Raw genomic sequence first — 24,033 nt, 5'->3', positions numbered from 1 at the left:
CATACTATCTGCTATTACCCTGATATCTAACTAGTAAATCTTCCAGTTATCTTAAACTGCCAATCACCCTAAATGTTCTTTGAAAGAGCTAGATTCTTGACACACATTGCATCCCTCCATGGCACTGAGTACAACAGATTGCTCAGAGAATGCACCTATTTACTGGCCAATACATCATCCTCTAATCTGATTACACCTACACTAGCACAGACTTGTCTGTATTGCTCTATTCTTTTTTTTTTTTTTTTTTTTTTTTTCTTTTTTTTTTTTTGGTTTTTCGAGACAGGGTTTCTCTGTGTAGTCCTGGCTGTCCTGGAACTCACTCTGTAGACCAGGCTGGCCTCGAACTCAGAAATCCGCCTGCCTCTGCCTCTCAAGTGCTGGGTTTAAAGGCGTGCGCCACCACTGCCCAGCTGTATTGCTCTATTCTTAAGAGATGTCTTTATAGCATGAAAGTACTTTAATATGTTAACTACACAAGGCTAGGAGTCCTGTTGAGGCTGAGTTCTCAGGTTCAAATTCCGCCATTAAATTACTTACACAAACTGCTTACTCTCTTGGGGCTTCAGTTGGTCGTTTGTTTCGTCGTCTAATAAACAGATGTGTACTGATTAGTAAATACTGGTTTGTGCTATAATTCTGTCCCATTGTCAAAGGTCCGGAAATTCCCACTTCCCTTGCCCAAATACAAAGGTTACTGCTTGAAAGATGGTAGGTAGTCAGTGGGTAAGAATGGGCTTCTTCAGCAGCCAGAGGTACTCAGTATTTCAAAAAACCCAAAGTATAGGCCTGTGGCATCACAAACTCTTTGGGGTTAATACTGAAATCTTCTTAGGAAAGGAGTACGTTTTAACAACCCAGATGAAGACAGAATTACAGGAACGATGTGATAGCATCTAGAGTTGAAGCAACAACCCCTGTGTGTTCTCTAATGTTCTATATAGGATCTTCTCCCAGGGTCCTGAAAACTACGAATCTAAACAATAGAGGCCATGCACAGTGCTCAGCAGTAAGAGCAGTGACTGCTCTCCCAGAGACCAGGATTCCATTCCCAGGATTCACACGGCAGCTCACAACCATCGCAATTCCAGTTCCAGGGAGTCTGATGGCCTCTCCTGGTCTCTGTGGGCACCAGGCATGCAAGTGGTGTACACATATACATGCAGGCAAAATACCCATATACTCAAAATAGTTAAAAAATGAAGATTAAAAACAAATACTCCCAAGAGCTGAGGGCATAGGCCAGTGGTAGAGCATTTAATTAGCATGTATAACACCTCAGTTCCATCCCTAGTAAATAAATAAATCCAGCTCTACCCTAGATTATTTGAACACTGTCAACCATGTGTCAATGGACAGCTCAAATATTCAGTTTCTAATAAAAATGCCAATAAATTATATTTTTAATTATATTTTTTAGAATGTTATAAAGACCAGAGATAGCACAACAAAGCTTCTCTGCTACCAACGTTGTCTTCCAAAGAAACAAATGAAAAGAAATGAAAGGCTAAGTCTCTCTAGTTCCCTGAGGGCAAGACGTGTGTCTTATTTATAAATTCTTGCCAGGCAGTGGTGGCGCACGCCTTTAATCCCAGCACTTGGGAGGCAGAGGCAGGTGAATTTCTGAGTTTGAGGCCAGCCTGGTCTACAGAGTGAGTTCCAGGACAACCAGGACTACACAGAGAAACTCTGTCTTGAAAAACCAAAATAAATAAATACATAAATAAATTCTTCCAAATCAGTTGAAATAAATGATCTGGAAGGCACAGGATAAAGAACATAGCAGCTGCAACCCAAGACTGCAATGAAGTCCTGGGATAACACCCAGGCCAATAGCCCAGAGTGGCTCAAATATAGAGATGCCTCTGAAAAAAAAAGGGGAAGGGGAATCACACAGAATAGGCACTGTGACTACAAGGCTGTTTAACTAAGAAATTACAAAAGTCCTTACTCTTTTGTCAATTAGCAAAGCCATAAGAACACTTTATACTCTAACACTCTGTGTCTGTCTGTCTGTCTGTCTGTCTGTCTCTCTCTCTCTCTCTCACACTCACACACACACACACACACACACACACCTATAGTTAGGTGTAGTTATCTCTGGGGTGAGATAATTTAAGACTGTCCTCATCTATATATATATAAAAAAAATCGAACTCATGACTTGAAATCTAATTTTTTTCATCCTTTTTAGAGCTTTATTTGTATTTATTTCCTATGTATTTTTTTGTTTTTGTTTTTGTTTTTGTTTTTGTTTTTTGTTGTTGTTTTTGTTTTTTTGGTTTGTGTATGAGTGCAATGCCTGTGGAGGCCAAAAGAGGACAGACATCAGATGCCCTGGAACTGCAGCTATAGATGGTCATGAGATGACATGTGGGGGCAGGAAATTGAACCCAGATCTTCTGGAACAGTAACTTCTGAACCATCTCTCCAGTCCCCAAATCTGAAGTTCTTAATTCAATAGATTATGTATTATTTTAAACAACTGGGATAAATGCACTAACCACAGCCATTGATATGCTTTCTATTTTCACTCTTGAATGTGTTCTAAGTTTTGTCTGTTGCTATGCTGCAAGCTTCCAGGATTTAGTAAACAAGCCTGTATTCTCCATTTTTACACCCTGTCTGATCGTGGTAGACTCTGATGACAGAATCTTAGCCTTGCTCTTCCCCAAGCGGATATTTTACCCTATTCAGCAGCCATTTGAGACTCCTAAATATTTTTTGCTGAACTTTAGACTGTTCTTAGAATACATGTGTGGCTGAACTAGTGCTGCATTTGAGTACTGACATTTTACTCATCAGCGGGAACTTTATCTTTTAAGTTTTATATAATTTTTTACTATGTACCATTTGACACTATTGTTGATCGTATATACCATGGACCAGTGTCCTTATGGGAATGTCTAGTGCTGTTAGTGGCTCCCTGGACAGCTAACATTTATTTGAATGTGTGGTGTTTGAATGTGGAACCAATTCTTCTACAAGCAAGGTCAGAATCAGTTTTATCTGTAAGTTTGTCCACTCACTTTTCTGTGTAAAGGTAGAGGTGGCTTTTGTCACTTGGACTCTGATTTTACAATGTCAAGGGACCTACTGGTAGCTCTCTTAGCTCAGCAATGGTCCCTGGGAAACAATACTTCCATGCTGTAAACTATGCATTTGTTTCCAGCTTTTTTTTTGGTTCTTAAGTTGGAAATTTTTTTCATATTTTTTAGTTTACACAAAAACATAATAAAAGTTACATGTATTAATAGAGTACCATGTAATGTTCAATATATAAATACACTACACACTACTTAAGTGGGGTAAATACAGTTACCTCCTCCATCGTTTATCAATTCTCTCTGGTGAAGAGAAGCTAGAAGCTCTAAATATACAGTCCAGAATAATTGCCTAAAGCTATATATTATTTTGTGTGCTTCTGTGTATGTGTTCATGAAGAGGGGTAAATAGATATGTGTATTATATACAGATTTACATGCATATGTGCACATGTATGTAGAAGCCAGAGAATAAGCTCAGGTATGATCCCAGGACTGAAGAAACAGAGGTAAGAGGACCTAGAGAGGCAGGAGGACCAACACACATGTCAGACCAGACTCATTTACATAGCCAGTTCTATCAGTTCTATGTCAGCCAGAAGCTACACAGCAAGAACCTATTACATACACACACACACACACACACACACACTCACAAAAGAAAAGAAAAAAGGAAAGAAAATCTAGAACAAAACAACATTTAATCAAGAATAAGTCAGAGGAGGCTAAGGCTGTGACTCAGCTGGTCATGTACTTGCCTAGCATAGCATGCATGGAACCCTGGATTCAATCCCCAGCACTGTGCAAACCAATGTGGTGCAGCATATCTGTAATCCCAGCCTTCAGTGGGTAGAGAACAGGATCAGAAGTTCAAAGTCGTCTTTGGCTACAAGGCACATTGGAGGCCCAGTCTAGGCTACGTGAGACTTTTTCAAGAGAGAGAAAAAAAAAATACGGGACTAGAGACGGCTCTGTGGTCAAGAGCACTTGCTGCTCTTCCAGAGGGCCAGCACCCACATCAGGCGGGCTCACAACTATACATATATCTCCAGCTCTTGGGATTCAGATGCCTCCTGTCTCTGTGGACATTGCATTTCCATGAACATACCACATGCAGACACATACCTACACAAAATTAAATATAATAAATATATCTACTTTTTAAAAGAACAAGTCAGAGGGGACTGAAAAGGTGGTTCAGGGGCTCTCGAAAAGAACTAGAATACGGTTCCCAACACCAACATGGGGCAACTTCCTCTCTGTACCTCTAGCTCCTCTGCTGCCCTCTGCAGCCACCCACATTCACATACATATGAGTGCACACTCACACACAGAAACAAGTTCTTAAAAGAAAATGAATTAAGCCAGAAAACTCAGCATGCAAAGTGCTTAAAAGCCCAGACCCTAGAGTCACACTATGCCCTAGCTAGGAGACCATGGGCAAGCTATTCAGCTGCTCAGTGTCTCATTTTCTCACCTATAAAACAGGAAAATTCGTTCTGTTTTGAAGACGAAGTGAGTTACTATTAGCACAGCACTTGTAACAGAGCCTGATGCATAAACACCACATAAACGTTAATTCAACTGTAAGAAACTAGTAGGCCAGAAGTGGACCTTTAAAGTTAGACGAGATTAAACAGACTTCCACATTTAAAAGCACATGATTCCTCAAATCCTTTCGTTACAAAAGGACCTCTAACATCTCTCCTGGACTAAGCTTCATGTGCTAGACTAAAGCAGGAGTTCCTGCCCGTCACACTGTGTATTGTTGCTTCTTGCCTGGCAGTGCCCGGCTCTACCCACTACACCTGTTCATCCACTCTACCCTTTGAAAAACCAGGTTTAAATAACGAATGTGCTAGCGTTGCAGATGATCTCAAAACCGTGTGGAGCTTGCCTCCAGGTACACTGAGAGGATGTGCTCACTGTCACTTGACATTACGTAAGTGGGGAAAGTTAACCAATGTCAAATCTTTCACTGCTTTTAAAAAAGTGCTCAAATGGCACATCTACAATCTTCTGAAGCTGCAACGCAGGCAGACAAGTGCCCTCTGCTCCTCTCCATCTTCCTTAATTCTAGGTCTCATATGGAGTATGAGTCTAAAATTACAACTTCTGCACCAGACGTTATCACACTCTATATGACCTTTAGATGTGAACAACTGACAATTAGCTCACTTAAACTTTAAACAGTTATCTAACACCATCTAACATTTCTAACATTAGCAAAGATACTCTCTACAGCACTAAGAAAATTAATTTTAACTTAAGTCCTCAATCCTCAAGTTTATTTTAGTATGGTTTAAAATACAAATGAAAACAAATTTTGTTGGTCTCATGAAAGCATATTCAGGTCTATTTTTTTTTTTAATTTCAAATGCTCTGTATCCAACTTCAATTTATCTAATTCAAAACAAAGGCTCTGCAGATTTAGCAACTTCTACTAAGATTAGGTCCATCTCTAACTGGGGCTAAAGGTTTTCTTTGTTCTTTATGCATTCCAACTCCTTAGAGAGTTTAACAACAATTCAGAAGAGAACCTCCAACTGGGTGTCCTGTGGCTTCTTTTGATTCCTCAACTTGATCATCTCTGCCCTACCAACTTTCTGATCTGGCAGACACTACCCTATCTCTTAAGCACAGTGAAAGCAACAGAATTTTCAGACTAACAACCAGTCACTCAGGAGCAAGCTTCAGGGTAAGATTTTTCTAATAACTGAGCTGATTTTTGTCAATTTATTCGAAAACAAGTAAGTCATCTAGTAACTTCTGGTATTATCTTTGACAAGGCCAATGTTCAGTCCTCTTTCTTGCTGAAGAACGTATAAAAATCTCATGAAAACAGAAACCAGAACCCTGAACTTAGAAAGGTAAATTGTAATCCAAGCTAAATTTCTCACCAGTTAGTGGAACCCAAATAAAAATCACTCAATTGCCCCCAATCCCTGTACTTAGGTACAATTTCCCCACCCAGCAAAAAGTGACTTACAGTATCCGTCACAAGTGCAAACAACGAATGTTTACAAGCGCTACAGGAATGGGCCCTGATAATGAAAAGAACATTAAACTTAAAGGGTTACTCGCCTCATCGTTTCCCAGAGAAAAATAAGAAGAGAACCCAAACAACCGGAGTCGGTTGAAGATACTTTCCCCAACTCCAAAGCGGATGATTAGCAGTTCTGGGTAGGCAGTCACGAGACTGCCAGTCTCTGCCAACGCGGGCTGCTCCCGCTCTGGTCGCACGCATATGGGGCGCTGGGAAATCAAGATCCAGCCATGCTCCTAACCACCCTGGCAGCTCCAGGGAATCCAGGGTGGGTGGAGCGAGAAGCTGGGCGCGCCGCTGCCACCCCAACTGGGCCACTCCTCGAGCCGTCAGCGCCTCAGCCCCCGGTGCCACGTCCCGGCCTCCGTTCCTCCTCTGGAAGCCCAGGACTCGCTCTCCTGCAGATGCCCCCGGTGGGCCACACCTCCGACAGTAAGGAGGGGACAGTTAGAGCGGTTGGAACGCTTGTCTCCGTTCCGGCCGCCCCAGAACCCAAGCCCGGCCTGGCCCAGCGGGCCCTGAGCCACAGCCCCGCGGTCAGACAGGCTCCCCAGGGGCAGGCCTCGGCGCTGCCCGCCCAGCTCGACCCCAGAGGCTGCCTCGCACCGGAGCTCACCGCCAATGTGTCAAAAGCGCATGTTCGCCGCCGCTCGGCCGACGTCTCTGCTCTGCTGGCCTGGCCAGGCCCGCCCAGCCTCTCAGCTCTGCTCCCTTCCGCAGCCCTGAGCTCCACTCCGCGTACCCCCGCACCGGGCTCCTCCCCGACACGTCAGGGGCTCCCTGGGTGTCGGAGGCCATTCTGTGACGCACGGGGGCGGAGTCGAGAGCATGCGCAGAAGCAGGCGGGAGGAGCAGTGGGAGGCAAGCGTCACATGGAGCCGTCCGAGGCCTTGCGCGTTGACGTCAGCCTTGCGACACCGTCCTGCGCAGGCGCCGCCCCTGGCCACCGAAGGAGGTGGGTTTTTAGCCCTCTGCGATTTCCGGAAGCTGTGCGGTTGCCTAGAGTAGTTCCCTAGGCTCAGAAGGGAAGCAAGTATAAAGGATTACTAGCTCAAGAAGGAGACAGGAAAAATGCGCAACTGTCCTGGGAGTAGAAACTTAAATTTAAAAAATGGCATTTAGGGAACTTTAGGAACTTTAGCTGTCTCATGCTCAGTGTAATTCTTATTTCAGTGCTGTTGGGATTGGTTTTAAAGTTTGGAGACAAAACAACATAGCGTAAGACATGCTGAGCCTAAGAAAAACCCACGTGTACTTTTCTGAAAGGTGAATATAAACAAAAACAGTGCAAGATGGATTTTTAAGGAGAACCCAAAAGGATGAGCAGAGGAAGATTAGTGGTGTCTAAAGCACCATGAACTACACTATAAAGGACATGGAGTTTTAAAGAATGATTATGAGTTCACTGTGAGGTTTGTTGCGCCCGTAGTTGTACCAGTCACTGGTCTGCATTGCTTTGTCACAGTAACCCCATGTTACTTTCATTTACCAGTAAGAAACAGCAAGATGAAGTTCCCCAAGGTCACTCAACTACAGCGCGAATTCAAACTCAGAAGCTGTATTATCCACTACTACGCTGACAAGGGAAACATAAGCTAGACCATGGGGCTAAAGTGCTTTCTCTACACTACTGTTAACCATAACAACATTTGAAACTGAAATCATTAGATCTATTTTCTATATTGTAACGTAAGTCTCAAAACAGGTCTGCTTTCCAGGCCAGTGTCCTGGAACAGTTTTGAAACTCAGTCTGGCTTCCCTACCTGACTGAAATTGTACTCAGTCTAATCAGACTTCAGGCAGGGAAGTGATTAATGAAGGCTTTCCTACAGACCTGGTGCCAAGACAGCAACAGTCCCACCCGAACAGGAAAAGATAAAGGCCTAAGCTTCTGTTCTGCCTCCTGGCTGAGGTGCTAAGAAACACACTGAGTCACCTAATGGCTGGCCAAGCCCTTCACAAAACATTGACATCATCTCTCAGGCTGCTGCCCCTCCCGTTTGCTCTGGCCCTAGGACTGGCATCATCCCCTTCTTAATGAATGGGCTTAGCTTGGCAGAGCCCTCAGAAGCCAAAGGCCCTGCTCTGATCTTCTTCATTGGCCCAGGGGCTGGAATAGGGTAAGAGTCAGCAAACTGCCCCACCTCCTTCCATTACACCAAATCCATGGGAAATAAATCAGTAAAGAAGATGACAATCTCAAAAGGAAGCACAAGTCACAAAACCCAGCTTATTTATCAGAGGAGAAAAGGTAAAGGCTGCCATACCCTTCTAACTTGAGAAAGCATTCCAAAGCACTCTGCATAGGTTCTAGTACAAGATCCTTTTTGGACTGAACCAGAAAGTTCAATGTAACAATCTCTGAGAATACATATAAATACACCATCATCTTCCCTGCTACAAAATACAAGAAACAGATCAAGTTCCACCCTTCCAATGGGTGATCAGCTACCAAAAGAGAGATCTGGGTCCAAACTCCAGCTGCTTTGGAGAATGCTGGACTTTGGCCCATCACATACTCAAAAAAGATAACTTTTAGCTAAGGTTCTACTGCTGCAATGAAACACCATGACAAAATAGCAAGTTGTCAGGGAAAGGGTTTATTCAGCTTCCACTTCCATATCACTGCTCAACACCAAAGGAACAGGACAGGAACTCAAAACAGGGCAGAAACCTGGACACAGAAGGTGATGCAGAGACCATGGGGATTGGGGGTGGGGGAGGGGAGAGTACTGCTCACTGACTTGCTCCCCATGGCTTGCTCAGCCGGCTTTCTTACAGAACCCAAGACCACCAGCCCAGGGATGGCACAAGCCACAATGGGCTGGGCCTCGCCCATCAATCACTAATTAAAAGTTCTTTATAGCTGGATGTAACGAAGCATTTTTTCCTCCTTTCAGATCACTCTAGCTTTTGTGTCAAGTTAACATAAGACTAGCCAGCACGGCGATGCAGTTTGCATATAAACCTGCTATGGAAACTCTGAGGAGATGGAACATATTTATTTAACTTATGGATTAGGTAAATAAGACACCACGAAAATCAAAGGCTCACTGGGTGTGCTAGTACATGCCTGTGATCCCGGAAAGTTCCAGGCCAGCCTACAGTACTACATAAGAATATCCAGGCTTAAATGACAGAAAACACAGAGAGAGAGAGAGAGAGAGAGAGAGAGAGAGAGAGAGAGAGAGCAACCTACAGCACTACATAAGAATACCCAGGCTTAAATGACAGAAAACAGAGAGAGAGAGAGAGAGAGAGAGAGAGAGAGAGCAGCCTACAGCACTACATAAGAATACCCAGGCTTAAATGACAGAAAAGAGAGAGAGAGAGAGAGAGAGAGAGAGAGAGAGAGAGAGAGAGAATGAGAGAATACTTCAATCTAATTTTCTATACTCCTTTAATCAATATGTTTTCTTGCTCATCCTTAAGGGTGGAGATCAGATTGAGTGAGGAATACTCAGTAACTGGCTGGTCACTAGTGATCTGCCTCATGTCCTCTATCCTAAACCCCAACAGATCTTCCTTTTGCTTCACTGAATTCTCTAGAATGATTTACATGCTCTCAGATGTGCTATGTTCTAGTCATGGAAACACAAACTTTTCATTGACTCTCCCGTAATGATCCCCACCACTGGCTTTCAGTTCACCGATGTGATCACCACACTCTCTCCACTTTCCCCTTACAAACTCAAGTTCGTTCGTTTTGCACTTCATCCTGCCTCCATTTCCCCAGTCCAAAGCCTCCTGTTTACCTGTTTATCTATTGCCTCCTATTCAACTCCACCCCAAGCTCCCTCCCTTGAATGACTTCTTATTCCACCCTAGCAGTCTCTACATCGCTTTCAGAATATCACTAAAATGTCACTGTGTACAGAGCACCCCTGCTTCCAAACTTGATTTGTCTCCTTGTTACTGTGGCCATGAAGGAGCAGAGCTCACACAAGCACTCCAACCCACCCTGGCAGTCTGCATCCTGAAGTTCACCTGAGTCTAACCAGATGCACTACTGTGTCCCCTTGTGGTTGTCTGAATGAGAAAGAGCCCGTGGCTTCTTATCTTTGAATGTTTAGGGGGGATTAGGAGGCATGGGCTTCTTGAAGAAGATGTGCTAGCAGGGGTAGGCTTTGGAGTTTCAAAAGCCCACGCCAGACCCAGTCTTAATCTTTCTCTCTGCCTCCTGCCTGTGGATCAAGATGTAAGCTCTCAGCTGCCCCGTGGCCATGCCTGCCTACAGTCATGCTTCCCACCATGATAATCATAGACTAGCCCTCTGAAATTATAAGTAAGCCCACCAATTTAATGCTTCCTTCTGCAAGTTTTCTTGGTCATAGTGTCTCTTCACAGCAATAGAATAGTAAATAAGATAACCCGCCCCCAAAGGACAGTCTCCTTCCTCTAGAGGACCATCTTATCAACTCTCACTGCCCTGTACACTGTGACCACATCCGAGGCTATGTCTGCCACCTTTCTACCTTCTTTAGTCTCATTCACAGTGTAACTCCTCTAGGAAGCCTTCCTTGATTTTCAAAACACAAATAAAGGGCCACATAGTTAAAAGAAAATTTACAAACACTGCCTTTGGGGTCCAACAAGATGGCAGAGCCAGTAAAGTTACTAGCCTACAATGTATGACCACCTGACTTTGATCCATGGGTCCTACTTGGTAAAAGAAAAGAACTAACTACTTAAGCTGTCCTCTGACCTCAACATATGAACCATAACAACACACACAAAATAAACCAATAACTAAATAAATTAATAAACAAACAATAAATGTGGGCTAAATGGGTGACTCACCAGTGGAGCACACACTTTTGTTTTGTTTTGTTTTTTTGCTTTTTTGTTTTTCGAGACAGGGTTTCTCTGTGTAGCCCTAGCTGTCCTAGAACTCACTCTGTAGACCAGGCTGGCCTCGAACTCAGAAATCTGCCTGCCTCTGCCTCCCAAGTGCTAGGATTAAAGGCATGCGCCACCACCACCCGGCGTGAAGCACACACTTACTGCCCTTCCAGAGGTCCTGTGTTCTGTTCTCAGTATCCATATCAGGTGGCTCACAATTGCCTGTAACTCCAGCTCTATTCGATCCAACACCCTCTTCTGATCTCCCCAAGGACATACACCCACATGCACTCACACACTCGCGCACATACACATAAATTATTTTGAATAATATTGCAAAGCATGGTGGTGCATGCCTTCAATCCCAACTCAGAAAGCAGAAGTCAGCCTTGTCTGTATAGTAAGTTCCAGGCCAGGTAAGACTATATCATGAGACTCTGTCTCAAAATGGATTAAAAATAATAGTAATAAATATTTTTTTTAAAAAAGTAAAACACTGCCTTTTAGCCATTGAGGTATTCAACCCTTCCCCCTAAAACCTAAGTTCAAGGGTGTGTTAGTTGTAATATCCCACAGCACCAGGCACTTAGCAAACACTCATTTAATGTGCCTCAGTGAAAACAAAAGAAGGAATTGATGGTTATGTTAAAAAAAAAAAAAAAAAAAAAAAGTTTGCCTATAATCCCAGAACTCAGGAAGTAGAAACAAGATCAGAAGTATAAGGTCATCTTCAGCTACACAACTACTTAGTGAGTTCAAAGACAGCCTAGACTACATGAGACTATCTCAACAAAAAAACAAAACAGAAGCAAACAAATATAGCCTCTGAGATAAGAAATGGTTTTATACAGAGCAGAAAACCTGTCAATCATATACTATGAGTTTAGTGCTTGCAGGTCTAAGGCACATACTTCTCACCCCATGGAGTTTGTATTCTAATGGAGAAGACAGCTGACAAAGAAAAATAACTAGGGTCAGTGACAAAGAGGGGTAGAAAGTGCTCTCAGGCCAAGCATATGATTATTCTGTATGCCTAAGACGATAAGACAAGAAAATTTCTATGAGTTCAAGGCCAGCCTGGGATACAGAGTAAAACCCCAAGTCAAAAAAACCTGCTTTTGAAAACAGGACATAGGATTTTTTTTTTCTTTCATTAAGTTGTCAAGCTTAATGACATTGTATCCATTCAGCAAAAGAATACAAAAGATATGCAAAATTAAATAAATTAGTAATATGCAGATGTCTTCATTAAAGAAATATATACTTTTTCATCATAGTTCTTGGCATAGAATAGGTATCCAATAAATGTGGCTGGATGAATGGTGACCTACAGAGGACAGAGCCTTTGACCAGACAATGGATTTCCTCTTCCAAGATTGTGGATGACAGTTGACTTTAATACCGAATGCCCACTTCTAAGCCTGGTCTGGTGGCTAATGCCTGGTCCCAGCTACTCCGGAAGCCAAGGCAGCAGTACTGTTGGAGAACAATTTGGACAACATAGATGACTGCCCCCACCTCAAGACAGACAGACAGACAGACAGACAGACAGAGAGGTGGAAGGAAGCCACAGACAGTATGCCTGGAGTATTTCCTGAAAGGAGAAGCTCATTCCTTGTCTTTATTGCACTCTCAATACCTTCTTGAGCTGGCAATATCCACAAACTACTCAAAGCAGCTCAAACTCTGACCTCGGCTCTTCTATCTAACTCCAGCTGTCTGTGAGTGAATTTCCTATGAGGTATGTTTGGTGTTGATTTTAAAAGACAAAGTCTTACTGTGTTGCCCAAACTGGCCTCAAAGTTCTGAGCTCCAAACTAGAGCATTGTCTCAGTAATTATGAGCCAAAACTTGATGCTCTTGCAGAGAGGACCTGGGTTCCCAATCTCAGCACCCATATGGTAGCTTACAATCATCTGTAACTTCAGTTACAGATCTGATGCCCTCTTCTGATTTCTGAGGATACCAGGAACACACACACCGTGAGCAAATATACACGCAGACAAAACATCCATATCATGAAATAAAATGAATAAATCTAAAAATAATAATAATAATGTTTTAAAAAAAAATCTGAGCTCAAGTGATCCCCCTGCCTCAGCTTCCCAAGCAGCTGAAGCTACAGGCACATGCCGCTGCAGTCAGTACACAATTTTTTAGGTTCCCAGCCTTCTTCCTGTTTTCCCTTTTCACTGTGTCTTATGGAGAACAGCACAGGCTTCTGGCCCTTGGACCCTTTGCCAAGAGGTGTTTTAAATCTGTAAGTGCCTGCAAGTTGCTGAATGCTGGCTCTTGAAGGTGAGAAAAATTTAGGTTGGGACTGCAGCAGACCTTCCCCTCACAGGCCTGCCCTGAAGACTGGTCCCTGTCGGGAACAAGCTCTCTTCCTTATCTGAGAAGATAAACTAAAGCCTAAAGGAGAATCCCTACGCAGGCAGCCATGTGTCTTCTCCTGGTGGAACTCATACTGCCATCCACCCGTCAGTCTGGGGTCTGTCCTGATTTCTTCCCCAGCCACCTACCTGCCTTTGGACTTCTTCCCAACCTGAAACCGTGTGGTTTTCCCAGCTGCAGAGCCTCCGATCTCCTAAGCTTCAGTCTTGAGGCTCCGTGCTGGTTTCAACCACAGCCTGATCCTTAGAATGGCAGCTACCTGCCCAAGAAAGTATCGACAACACTGTTCATTGCTAATTTGGTTAACACCTGGCAACGCCAAGCGCTGTTGACATCGTACTTACATAAACACTGTGACTGTCCCTGGAGGAAAAAAGATGATCACAGACCTTGCACAGACAGGGAGGGAGGGCACCTGCTTTGCCTGCTCTCAACCCAGACTGTGCAATGACAGGGATGAAGAGAAATGGAATGTTTCTGACCAGCCTGAGCTGATTGTATCATACAATCTCAGCCTAATTTCCACTACTGGGAAAGCCAATGAGTCAGTTGCTGGCACCCAAAGATTATGTATTCAGCCATTCAACAAATATTTATTGACTGACTAGCACAGTCCTTAGCCCCAAGGAAAAGCAACTAACAAAAGAAGTGGAGAAACCCTTCCTGGAGGTTTTCTGGGTTTTATTTTGGTGTGTTTGGTTTGGGTTTTTTTGTTTGTTGGTTGTTTTTGTTTTTGTTTTTCAGAGTCAGGGTTTCTCTATATAGCCCTAGATATTCTAGAACTTAACCAGGCTGATCTTGAACACACAGAGATTTGCCTGTCTCTGCCTCCCAAGTGCTGGGCTTACAAGCATGTGTGCCACCACCACCCATCTGGTTTGGGTTTTTGAAACAAGTCATTTCTAGGAACCCAAGCTGGCCATGTACTCTCAGTTTTCTAAGTTTTCTCAGTTTTCTGAGTGTTGGGGTTCCAAGCATGTGTTATAAAGCCCAGCTTCCTGTAAATTTTCTTTTACTTTCTTTATTTTTATTTTACACGCATTGGCATCTTACCTGCATGTGTGTCTGTGTGAGGGTGTTAGATCCTCTGGAACTAGAGTTAGAGAGACAGTTGTGAGCTGCTGTGTGGTTGCTGGGAATTGAACTCAGGTCCTCTGGAAAAACAGCCAGTGCTCTTAACCTCTGAGCTATCTCTCCAACCATATCCCAAGCCCCTTGCAGGTTTTCTAACAATGAAAAGACAGAAGAAAGAAGAAGGAAAACAGAAAGTGCCAAAATCACATCAGTATGTCAGGCCCTGACGTGTACCAATGAGAACAATCAGCTTTTCAGGGCTTTGCATTTTTAATAAAGGTGACATTTAAGGCAACAGCCATGACTCTGGCCTTTAGTCCCAAAGCCTGGTGTCAGGAAGTACTGAATATTTGTGGAATGAATAGAAAGTCTCCAGGGGTCAGCTTCAAAACCCAGCTCATTGCTTCGGCTCCTTCTGCTACTCTATCCTGCTCCTTTTTTCTTTTACTAAAGAAAAATATTTTTCTAATTTAGAATGCTAATAAAACAATAAGAAGTGAGCAATAAGAAACAGTTGACAGGGCTGGAGAGATGGCTCAGCAGTTAAGAGCACTGACTGTTCTTCCAGAGGACCTGAGTTCAATTCCCAGCAACCTCATGATGGCTCACAACCATCTGTAATGGGATCTGATGCCATCTTTTTGTGTGTCTGGAGACAGCTACAATGTACTCATATACATAACAAATAAATCTTTAAGAAAGAAAGAAAGGGAAAAAGAAAGAAAGAAAGAAAGAAAGAAAGAAAGAAAGAAAGAAAGGGAAAAAGAAAGAAAGAAAGAAAGAAAGAAAGAAAGAAAGAAAGAAAGGGAAAAAGAAAGAAAGAAAGAAAGAAAGAAAGAAAGAAAGAAAGAAAGAAAGAAAGAAAGAGAGAGAGAAAGTTGACAGGGCCTGAAGAAATGGCTTAGTACTTAAGAGCCCCCAGGTTCAGTTCCTCAGCACCCACTGGGACTCACAACCATCTGTAACCGCAGTCTCAGGGGACCCAATGGGCCCTCCTGACTTCCATGAGCACTGCATGCACATGGTACACAGACATACACGCAGACAAAACATTCATACACATGAATTTCTTTTCACTGAAAGGAAAAAAAAAAAAGAAGCATTGAGGACATGGACTCATGATAGCCACTCTGAATAATGTGTCAATAATGCAATAAAGTTACAGAAGAATATTAACAATGAAAATGCTCCCAATGTTCAGTTAAACAAAGAAAGCAGTTAATAATACACATAGGATTCCATTTTAACCTAGAAAAACACACGTTGAACATCAGGAAAAAAAGTCTAGGAATATAGACATCAAATGTCAAACGTCCTCAGTGCTTATCTTCAGAATGAGTTCTGCTCATTCCCTCACTGCTTTCTGCTCGCTCTCTTTCATCCCCGCCCCTTTTCTTTCTGCATTTTGACAAACATACAAAAGCAAGTAATGTTTTCATTGTCATATAGCAATACTGCATCTAAATCTAGAGTATACTCTTCTCCTCTACGTTCTTGGCAGTTTCCTAAAATGATGGATTTAGGGTTTTTCTTCATAGTCTTTGGGCCAAGCGTTGCTGGTGCACAGTTGTGATTGCAGCAGTCTGAGGCCAGCCTAGGCTGCAAGGCAAGTAAGTCTCTGTCTCAAAACAAAACAAACTGCACCCTTTGAGCCTGGTAGGCACAAGAGTAACCTAGGCCTGTATTGGCATTTAGTCTAGGCTCCACCCCACAGTTTCCTGGCAACAGCCAAGTGTGCCTGACTCACTATAAAAGGGGCTGCTCGCCCCCTCCTCACTCTCTTGCTCTTGCTCTCTTATCCCCTTGCTCCTGCTCCGTAAGCTCTTCCCCCTCTCTCCCCATTTCCTTCCCCCCCCCCCATCTCCATGTGCTCATGACCAGCCTCTACTTCTCTCTCTCTCTCTCTCTCTCTCTCTCTCTCTCTCTCTCTCTCCTCCCTCCCTCCTTACCTCCCCCCCTTAACTCCCCTGAATAAACTCCCCATTCCCTGAATAAACTCTATACTATACCCTGAATAAATTCTATACTATACCATGGTCTGGCTGGTACCTCAGGGGGCAGGGATGCCTCAGCATGGGCCAGCGGAGGCACCCCCTTCCCCGACACCATACCAAGCCTCCACCAAACATACCCTTTCTTCTCTATCTTTTTATAAAACACAACAGCCTCCACAGTCCTGGAGTTTCACTGGGAAGTTTCCCAGTTCTTCTGCTTGGTTCATAAGAATTCCCACCCTTCTGCCAGGCTCCCAGCCTGTGGTCTGTGTAACTTATCTCATATGCATCTAATTATACTTGCTCGTTCTGAGGATGGAAAGTCACACCCGACAATCTTTTGGGTTTTTTTTGTTTTGTTTTGTTTTGTTTTGTTTTGTTTCTTTAGTTAGGGTCTTACTATATAGATCAGGCTATCCTGGAACTCAAAGAGATCTGCCTACCTCTACCTCTACCTCCCAATTACTGGGATTAAAAGCATTATATAGAGAACAGTTTCTGCTCAAAACTAGGAATCTGGCTTTATGCAGGAGTGTTCCTACCACAGAAGCCAACTCTGATTCCCCATGCTGAGCTGCAAAAATGAAGCATCCCAGGTTTCATGTTCACCACAAAAGAATGTCCTTTCTATAAAAAGAAAATAAGCATCTGCAAAGGGGAGCAGGCAAGGAAGAGGGGAGGCTCACAGCAGCACTCCGGACTCAGGCAGAGGTGAGGGGAGAGCCCAGGAGCCCCGGCCCTGGGACATCACTGTTTCAACTGTTTTCTGAAGATCACATGTTAACAGAATGGCTATTAAAGCTGATTCAAAGATTGAGGAGGGAGGGACATGAGAACCAGAGGCTCAGGCACACAGAGGTAGCCACAAAGTGGTGAGAGCCACCCCCAGACATAGGCCCCACCCCTCACCAGGGCTTCCCACCCTCACGTGGGAACCTAGGCATGTCTCTGCAGAGTTAACTCCTTACCCCTGCCTGGGGAACAGAACCATTTTTTTTTTTTTCATCCTGGCCTAACCAGCCCCATTGCTGGTGACTTTGCTAGGTTACTTCCCATTTCTGGGTATCGATGTCTCTAAGCAGGCTGAACTAAATGACAGCTGTTGACTGTGTTGATGAGTCAGGGCCCATTATGTCACCCATTCAAGCATTCTCCCTGTAGGAATGTAGGAATGCCCTCCCTACTTTTGACCAGACTGCCAGACATGATGACTGGGCCAGCTTCCTCCTAGATGGATGAGTTAGGTGGCCAATGCCCATTCCTCTGCCCTAGGGAAATGCTGAACTTGCAGACTGTATCACTTTAAGTTCCTCTAACACTCCGTGCATTCATTTCCTGTGGCTATGGTAACAGATGACCTCAAACGGGGTGGCTTCAAACAACTCATATACATGGTCTCTTTTGCTTCTGGAAGTCAAAGACTCAAAATAAGGCTTACATAGTTATAAAATCAAGGTATTGGCTCTTCTGGGTTGCAGGGGGAGAATCAGATCCTTGGCTCTGCTGGTTTCTGGAAACCACTGGCTAGGCTTGGGGCATATCACCACATAGGCTGCTTCCATCATGGCTGATACTAGACCCTACATCCCTTCTCAGACTATGCTGGGTCTACACATCTAACCTGATATAATCTTTCCATCTCAAAATCCTTAATCATATATGCCAAGTCCCTGTTGATGTACGACATCTTTGAGGAGTTATCATTCTGCCTCCCACATCTGCCATGCATATTTTGCCATCTGTACAGTGTTTGCCATTTCTGCAAATCATCTTTAAATGGACTCACCTGTGTAAAAAAAAGAGCTTAAATCCCACCTTTGCTTCATCCTGGCACATCAATGAAGCCAAGGAGCTGACAACAATCATATCCCCTTGATCTGAGAAACAAAATAAGTAACTATCAAGATCTCCAGTACTCATCTCTGCATCATGTAAATCACTTCACAGGCCGGCAGTGGTACAGAGACCATCCTTCAGGGACTACAAGTAGAATCCAGCTTCCCAGCTTTACAGAAAAAAATTAGTATGTCCGAGAATCCACACCAACAAAACCTCAGTCACCCTCACAGCTTCTCCCTGCTGCCCTAATACTCATCAATCACAACTTGAAAGTCCATCAGCTTTTCTGACAGCATCCCAGGCTTCTGAGACTCAGATGAGTCCTGGCTTACTTCCCTTTTGTTACACTCACGGGTACCAGAGCTTTGTCTTCTATTCCAGGAGTGGGGTTTCCTATTGTTTCCCCTGCAGACCTATATCTAGAGATCTGACTTATCTGTGTTCAACAGTAGCCTGTTTACTTGGCCCACATCTGGACAGCAGCCAGAGCCCAGGGAAGACTAAGCTGAAAGGAAGGTCAGTGGCCAGCGGTGACTTTGTACTATGCCCCTTGGCATCTTTCCCAGCTGCAACTTGAACTTCGAAACCAGAGTTGAGAAGACAGCGTTCTTTCTATAAACAGTGTGGGATGACATAATTATCCTCTTCTTACATAACACTCAGCATATAATAAAAATAACTATCGGGTATTGGATGCTTGCTATGGATCAGACCCTGAGGTTACTGCTTCTGACATCAGTTTACACCAAGCCCCTGAAGGACCAATTAGTGCCCCACTTTACAGATCAGAGGACTCAGTGTCAGAAGAGGTCACTATGACAAAGGTGATTTTCAGAGAACTTCAGAAATACAAGGAGACGTGGGGATCATCAGACAAATGACAACACTGAGACATTGATCAACCGGCCCAATGACATACAGTTAGCAGACTCAGGGACAGAATTCAGACCATCAACCTCAGACCAGTCCCTTTCCTCAAACATCCTCTCTTTGGAGCTGTGGCCTGGCCTGGCCTGGCCTGGCCTGGCCTTGCCTTTTGCCTTGCCTTGCCTTGCTTTGCCTTGCCTTGCCTTGCCTTTTGCCTTGCCTTTTGCCTTGCCTTTTGCCTTGCCTTTTGCCTTGCCTTTTGCCTTGCCTTGCCTTGCCTTGCCTTGCCTTGCCTTGCCTTGCCTTTTGCCTTGCCTTGCCTTGCCTTGCCTTGCCTTGCCTTGCCTTGCCTTGCCTTGCCTTTTGCCTTGCCTTGCCTTTTGCCTTGCCTTGCCTTGCCTTGCCTTGCCTTGCCTTGCCTTGCCTTGCCTTGCCTTGCCTTGCCTTTTGCCTTGCCTTGCCTTGCCTTGCCTTGCCTTGCCTTGCCTTGCCTTGCCTCTTGTTGTTGTTGTTTGTTTGGTTGGTTGGTTGGTTGGTTTGGTTTGGTTCTGTGGGAGTTGGTTTTTTTAAGTTAATTGCTAAGTTTGGTTTGGTTTAGTTTGGCTCATTTTGGGGATTTGACTGTTTATGTAGCCCTAACTAGCCTGGAACTCAGAGATGCTCCTACTTCTGCCTCCCAAGTGCTGGGGTTAAAAGCATTCACCACTAGCAGTGGTGGCACACACCTTTAATCCCAGCACTTGGGAGGCAGAGGCAGGTGGATTTCTGAGTTCGAGGCCAGCCTGATCTACAGAGTGAGTTCCAGGACAGCCAGGGCTACACAGAGAAACCCTGTCTCGGAAGAAAAAAAAAAAAAAAAAAAACACCACCACCAACAACAAAAAGACATTCACCACTGCATGTGGCTCGAAGCTATGCTTTCTTCAGCTGCCTGTTCAAGCACTTTCTTCTCTATATACATCCCTCATTGTCTGGTGCCTTTGCCCTTTATCGGTTCCCTGCCAAAGGAAAGCTGTGGGAGCAGCAAAGGAGTTCCCGGGCGGACCCTTCCTGACCCTTCTCTAGGCTTGCCTCTGGCAGAGGAAAGAACTTGGAAATGCTAGAAAATCTCCATGAATCTACATCCGTTAATTTGAAATAATTGTTTTAAAATATTTTTAGATGTATTCACTTTATGCGTGAGGATTTTTGCCTGCATGTATGAGTGTGCACACGCATGCTCCATGCCTGAGGAGGTAAGAAAATGGCATCAGATCTCCTAAAACTGGAAACATGGGTGTCTGTGAGCCATCATGTAGGTGGTGGGAATCAAACCTAGGTCCTTTACCAGAGCGACAAGTGCTCTTAACTGCTAAGCCATCTCTCCAGACCCTGGAGTTAGTAGTAATTTAACAGAAAAGGATTGAAGTTTACCTCCAAAAACCAGACTAAGCAGTTTCTTAATGAAAACATGATTAGGTGGGGTCACGAGGAAAGACACTTGTTAATGGAAAGTCTTGGGGTGGAAGATGGATCAGCAGTTGGGAAAGCAGAACATGGCTCTGGCAGAGGACCCGAACTCAGTTCTCTGCACCCAAGTCAAGCAGTTCACTCCTCCAGCTCCAGCTGATCTAAAACTCTCTGCAGACTCCACGGGCACCTGCACTCTGACCGGCACAAATCCACAGACAGGCATGCATACATACACACATGATTACCAAACACACAGACAGGCATGCATACATACACACATGATTACCAAACACACAGACAGGCATGCATACATACACACATGATTACCAAACACACAGACAGGCATGCATACATACACACATGATTACCAAACACACAGACAGGCATGCATACATACACACATGATTACCAAACACACAGACAGGCATACATTCATACACACATGATTACCAAACACACAGACAGGCATACATACATACACACATGATTACCAAACACACAGACAGGCATACATACATACACACATGATTAAAAATAAAAACTAGAGCTGAAGAGAAGGCTCGCTGGTTAAGAGCACATACTGCCCTTGCAGAGGACCCTCCCAGCACCCACACTGGTGGCTCACAGCTACCACTAACTCTAGCACCAGGGGATCCAACATCTTCTTCTGTCCTCATGGACACTGGCACACTCATGCTCGGACACACACACAGACACGATTAGTAAGAAAAAAATAAACACATCTTTGTAAAAGAGGATAAGTATCTATCCATCAATATGGAATCAGCTAGACTAGTGGTCATATTTACATAAATGGGATCTGTACAATCACTAGGAATTATGCTACAGACTGTGGACGATGGTAGATTTATCAAGAGCACGCCTCCACTTCTGTTTTTATCAGTATAGACCTATGGGGAGAAAGGGCCGGGAGGATGTGAGTGGTGAGAAGCTCAGCGTGAGCTATTCGTGTGTGTGTGTGTGTGTGTGTGTGTGTGTGTGTGTGTGTGTATTCTTTCTGTTCTTGACAATGAATCCATATTACTTTCATAGTCTGAGGAATAGAATCGCTGGTTTCTGAAGCCTGGTGCCTGAGTTCTGAACGTACAAAAAGGATGGGTATATAGCTAAGTGCTGGAGACCTTGCCAAGAATTTGGGAGGTTCTAGGTGCAATTCCAAGAAAGAAAAAGAGAAGGGGGGAGCAGTGGTAGGGCACACCTTTAATTCCAGCATTTAGGAAGCAGAGGCAGCCAGATCTCTGAGCTAGAGGTCAGCCTGGTCTATAGAGTGTGTTCTAGGACAGCCAGGACTGCACAGAGAAGCCCTGTCCACCCCCTGTACCCCCATAAAAGAAAAAAAGAAAGGAAAGAAAGAGGGAAGGAGGGAAGGAGGGAGGGAAGAAAGGAAGGAAGAAAGGAAGGAAGGAAGGAAGAAAGGAAGGAAAGAAGGAAGGAAGGAAGCCATGTGACCCACTCAGGAGTCAGAGGACCGTGGCTCTGAGTTTGAGTCTGATCTGTATAGTTAATTTCAGGCCAACTGGCGCTTCATAATGAGACCCATCAGAGAGGGTGGGGGAGGAATAGAAGGGGAAGGGAAGGAAGAGAGAAGAAAGGAAGAAAGGGAGGGAGAGATGGAGAAATAAAGAGATAGACAGGAGAATAGATCAACCATAGGCCCTTTACAGAGCTGGTTATGCAACTTAACAATTATCCTAACCTAGTAGATGTAAGTAAATAGGTGATCACAAAAGAAATATAGAACTAGAGAAGTGGCTCAGTGGTTAAGGGCACTGACTACTCTTCCAGAGGAACTGAGTTCAAGTCCCAGCAACCACATGGTGGCTCACAACCATCTATAATGGGATCTGGCGCACTCTTCTAGTGTGTGTCTGAGGACAGCTGCAGTGTACTCATATAAATAAAAGATAAATCAATATAGAGGGTCAATAAAGACCTAACAAGGTCCTCCACTATGCCATTAATAATGTTTTTAAATGTTGTACAGAGTATAATTGCTGTTTATGTCATTATGCTTATGGCTTAAGTTATAAAGTGTGAGAAAAGAGGGCTAGGACTGTAGCTCAGTGGTACTGTGGCACAGTGGTACTGTAGTTCAGTGGTACTGTGGTGCAGTGGTACTGTAGCTAAGTGGTACTGTAGCACAGTGGTACTGTAGCTCAGTGGTACTGTGGCGCAGTGGTACTGTGGCTCAGTGGTACTGTGGCTCAGTGGTACTGTGGCTCAGTGGTACTGTGGCTCAGTGGTACTGTAGCTCAGTGGTACTGTGGCTCAGTGGTACTGTGGCTCAGTGGTACTGTGGCTCAGTGGTACTGTGGCTCAGTGGTACTGTGGCTCAGTGGTACTGTGGTTCAGTGGTACTGTGGTTCAGTGGTGCTGTGGCTCAGTGGCACTGTGGCTCAGTGGCACTGTGGCTCAGTGGTACTGTGGCTCAGTGGTACTGTAGCTCAGTGGTACTGTAGCTCAGTGGTACTGTAGCTCAGTGGTACTGTAGCTCAGTGGTACTGTAGCTCAGTGGTACTGTAGCTCAGTGGTACTGTGGTGCAGTGGTACTGTAGCTTAGTGGTAGAATGCACACACCCATGAAGCCCTGCACTCCATCTGCAGTATCAAAATAAATGCTACCTGCCTGCTACCTCACCTCTAAAATCTCAGCTTTTGGGAGGCTGAGACAAGAGGATTTCTATATGCTCAAGAGTCTGTTCCAACCAAGCCTCAATACAAAGAGAGACCCTGTCTCATAAACAGAGAAATAAATAACGCCTGGGCCATAGCTTATTGGTATACTATTTGCCTGGCATGAGCAAGGCTCTGGGTTTTGCTGGACCTGGTAGCAAACACCTTTAATCCCAGCACTAAAGAGACAGAAGCAGAAAAACCTCTATGAGTTCATGGCCTGCCTGGTCTACATAACAAATGCCAGGGCAGCTAGAGATATATAGTGAGACCTTGTCTCAAAAAAAGAAAGGAAAAAAAAAGACTGTTTCCTTCCCTGGCACAATCAATCTTGAATTAAAATAGGAATCATAGGCTCACTTTTTTATCAGAGTCCCAAATTTTAAAACAAGTACTAATACCCATTGTAAGAAGAGACTGTCCCCTCCAACTCAAATCCAAGTGAAAACATGCAGTAACCACCCTGGCTACCATCCTCGGATGAGTGCACACACCATCACTTCCTCCAGACAAAGCACTTGTTACCAGGAATGCAGCACAGCAAAGCAGAGCACTGGCCAAGAGATGTCCACATGGTGGTGGCACACGCAGGTAGGCAGATCTCTGTGAGTTCAAGGCTAACCTGGTCTACACAGAGAACTCCAGGGCAGATAGCCAGGGCTGCATAGAGAAGCTTGTCTCACAAACAGACAAACAAACAAACAAAAAAGTATGTGCGCCCCCACACACATACTCCTACAAGCCTGAAAGTATGTGCAAGAGTGGTAGCCATGCAATGGTCAGAGGA

General features: G+C 44.3%; 2 protein-coding genes across 7 annotated transcripts in view; one reads left to right on the top strand and one right to left on the bottom strand.

The window, feature by feature from the left end:
• Window positions 1–13,805, bottom strand: part of Ndel1 (nudE neurodevelopment protein 1 like 1) — a 36,078-nt gene extending 22,273 nt beyond the window's left edge. For 2 of the 6 annotated variants that reach the window (XM_034504952.2, XM_034504950.2), the window contains exon 1: window positions 6,707–6,844. The gene's annotated coding sequence lies outside the window, so the exon portion shown is untranslated. Of the gene's footprint in view, window positions 1–6,128; window positions 6,382–6,696; window positions 6,845–13,454; window positions 13,621–13,670 lie in introns of those variants that run through there. The other 4 variants (XM_076936565.1, XM_076936563.1, XM_076936564.1 and 1 more) reach the window with 4 other exon arrangements.
• Window positions 6,321–8,286, top strand: LOC117710293 (uncharacterized). Its single transcript, XM_076935263.1, has 2 exons — window positions 6,321–7,045; window positions 7,264–8,286. The coding sequence occupies exons 1-2, from the start codon at window positions 6,321–6,323 to the stop codon at window positions 7,310–7,312; spliced, it is 774 nt and encodes a 257-aa protein (XP_076791378.1). The 3' UTR covers window positions 7,313–8,286.
• Window positions 13,806–24,033: the final 10,228 nt, after the last annotated feature.

Source organism: Arvicanthis niloticus, chromosome 6 (assembly GCF_011762505.2).
Source record: "Arvicanthis niloticus isolate mArvNil1 chromosome 6, mArvNil1.pat.X, whole genome shotgun sequence".
NCBI classification, from domain to species: domain Eukaryota; kingdom Metazoa; phylum Chordata; class Mammalia; order Rodentia; family Muridae; genus Arvicanthis; species Arvicanthis niloticus.
This window is presented reverse-complemented; position numbering and strand designations above follow the sequence as displayed.

Excerpts from the sequence above, each read along its gene's own strand:
- LOC117710293 (XM_076935263.1), top strand. The coding sequence starts at position 6,321 with ATGCTCCTAACCACCCTGGCAGCTCCAGGGAATCCAGGGTGGGTGGAG. Across the intron at positions 7,046-7,263 it reads GCCCCTGGCCACCGAAGGAG|TGCTGTTGGGATTGGTTTTA; the intron begins GTGGGTTTTTAG and ends TTCTTATTTCAG.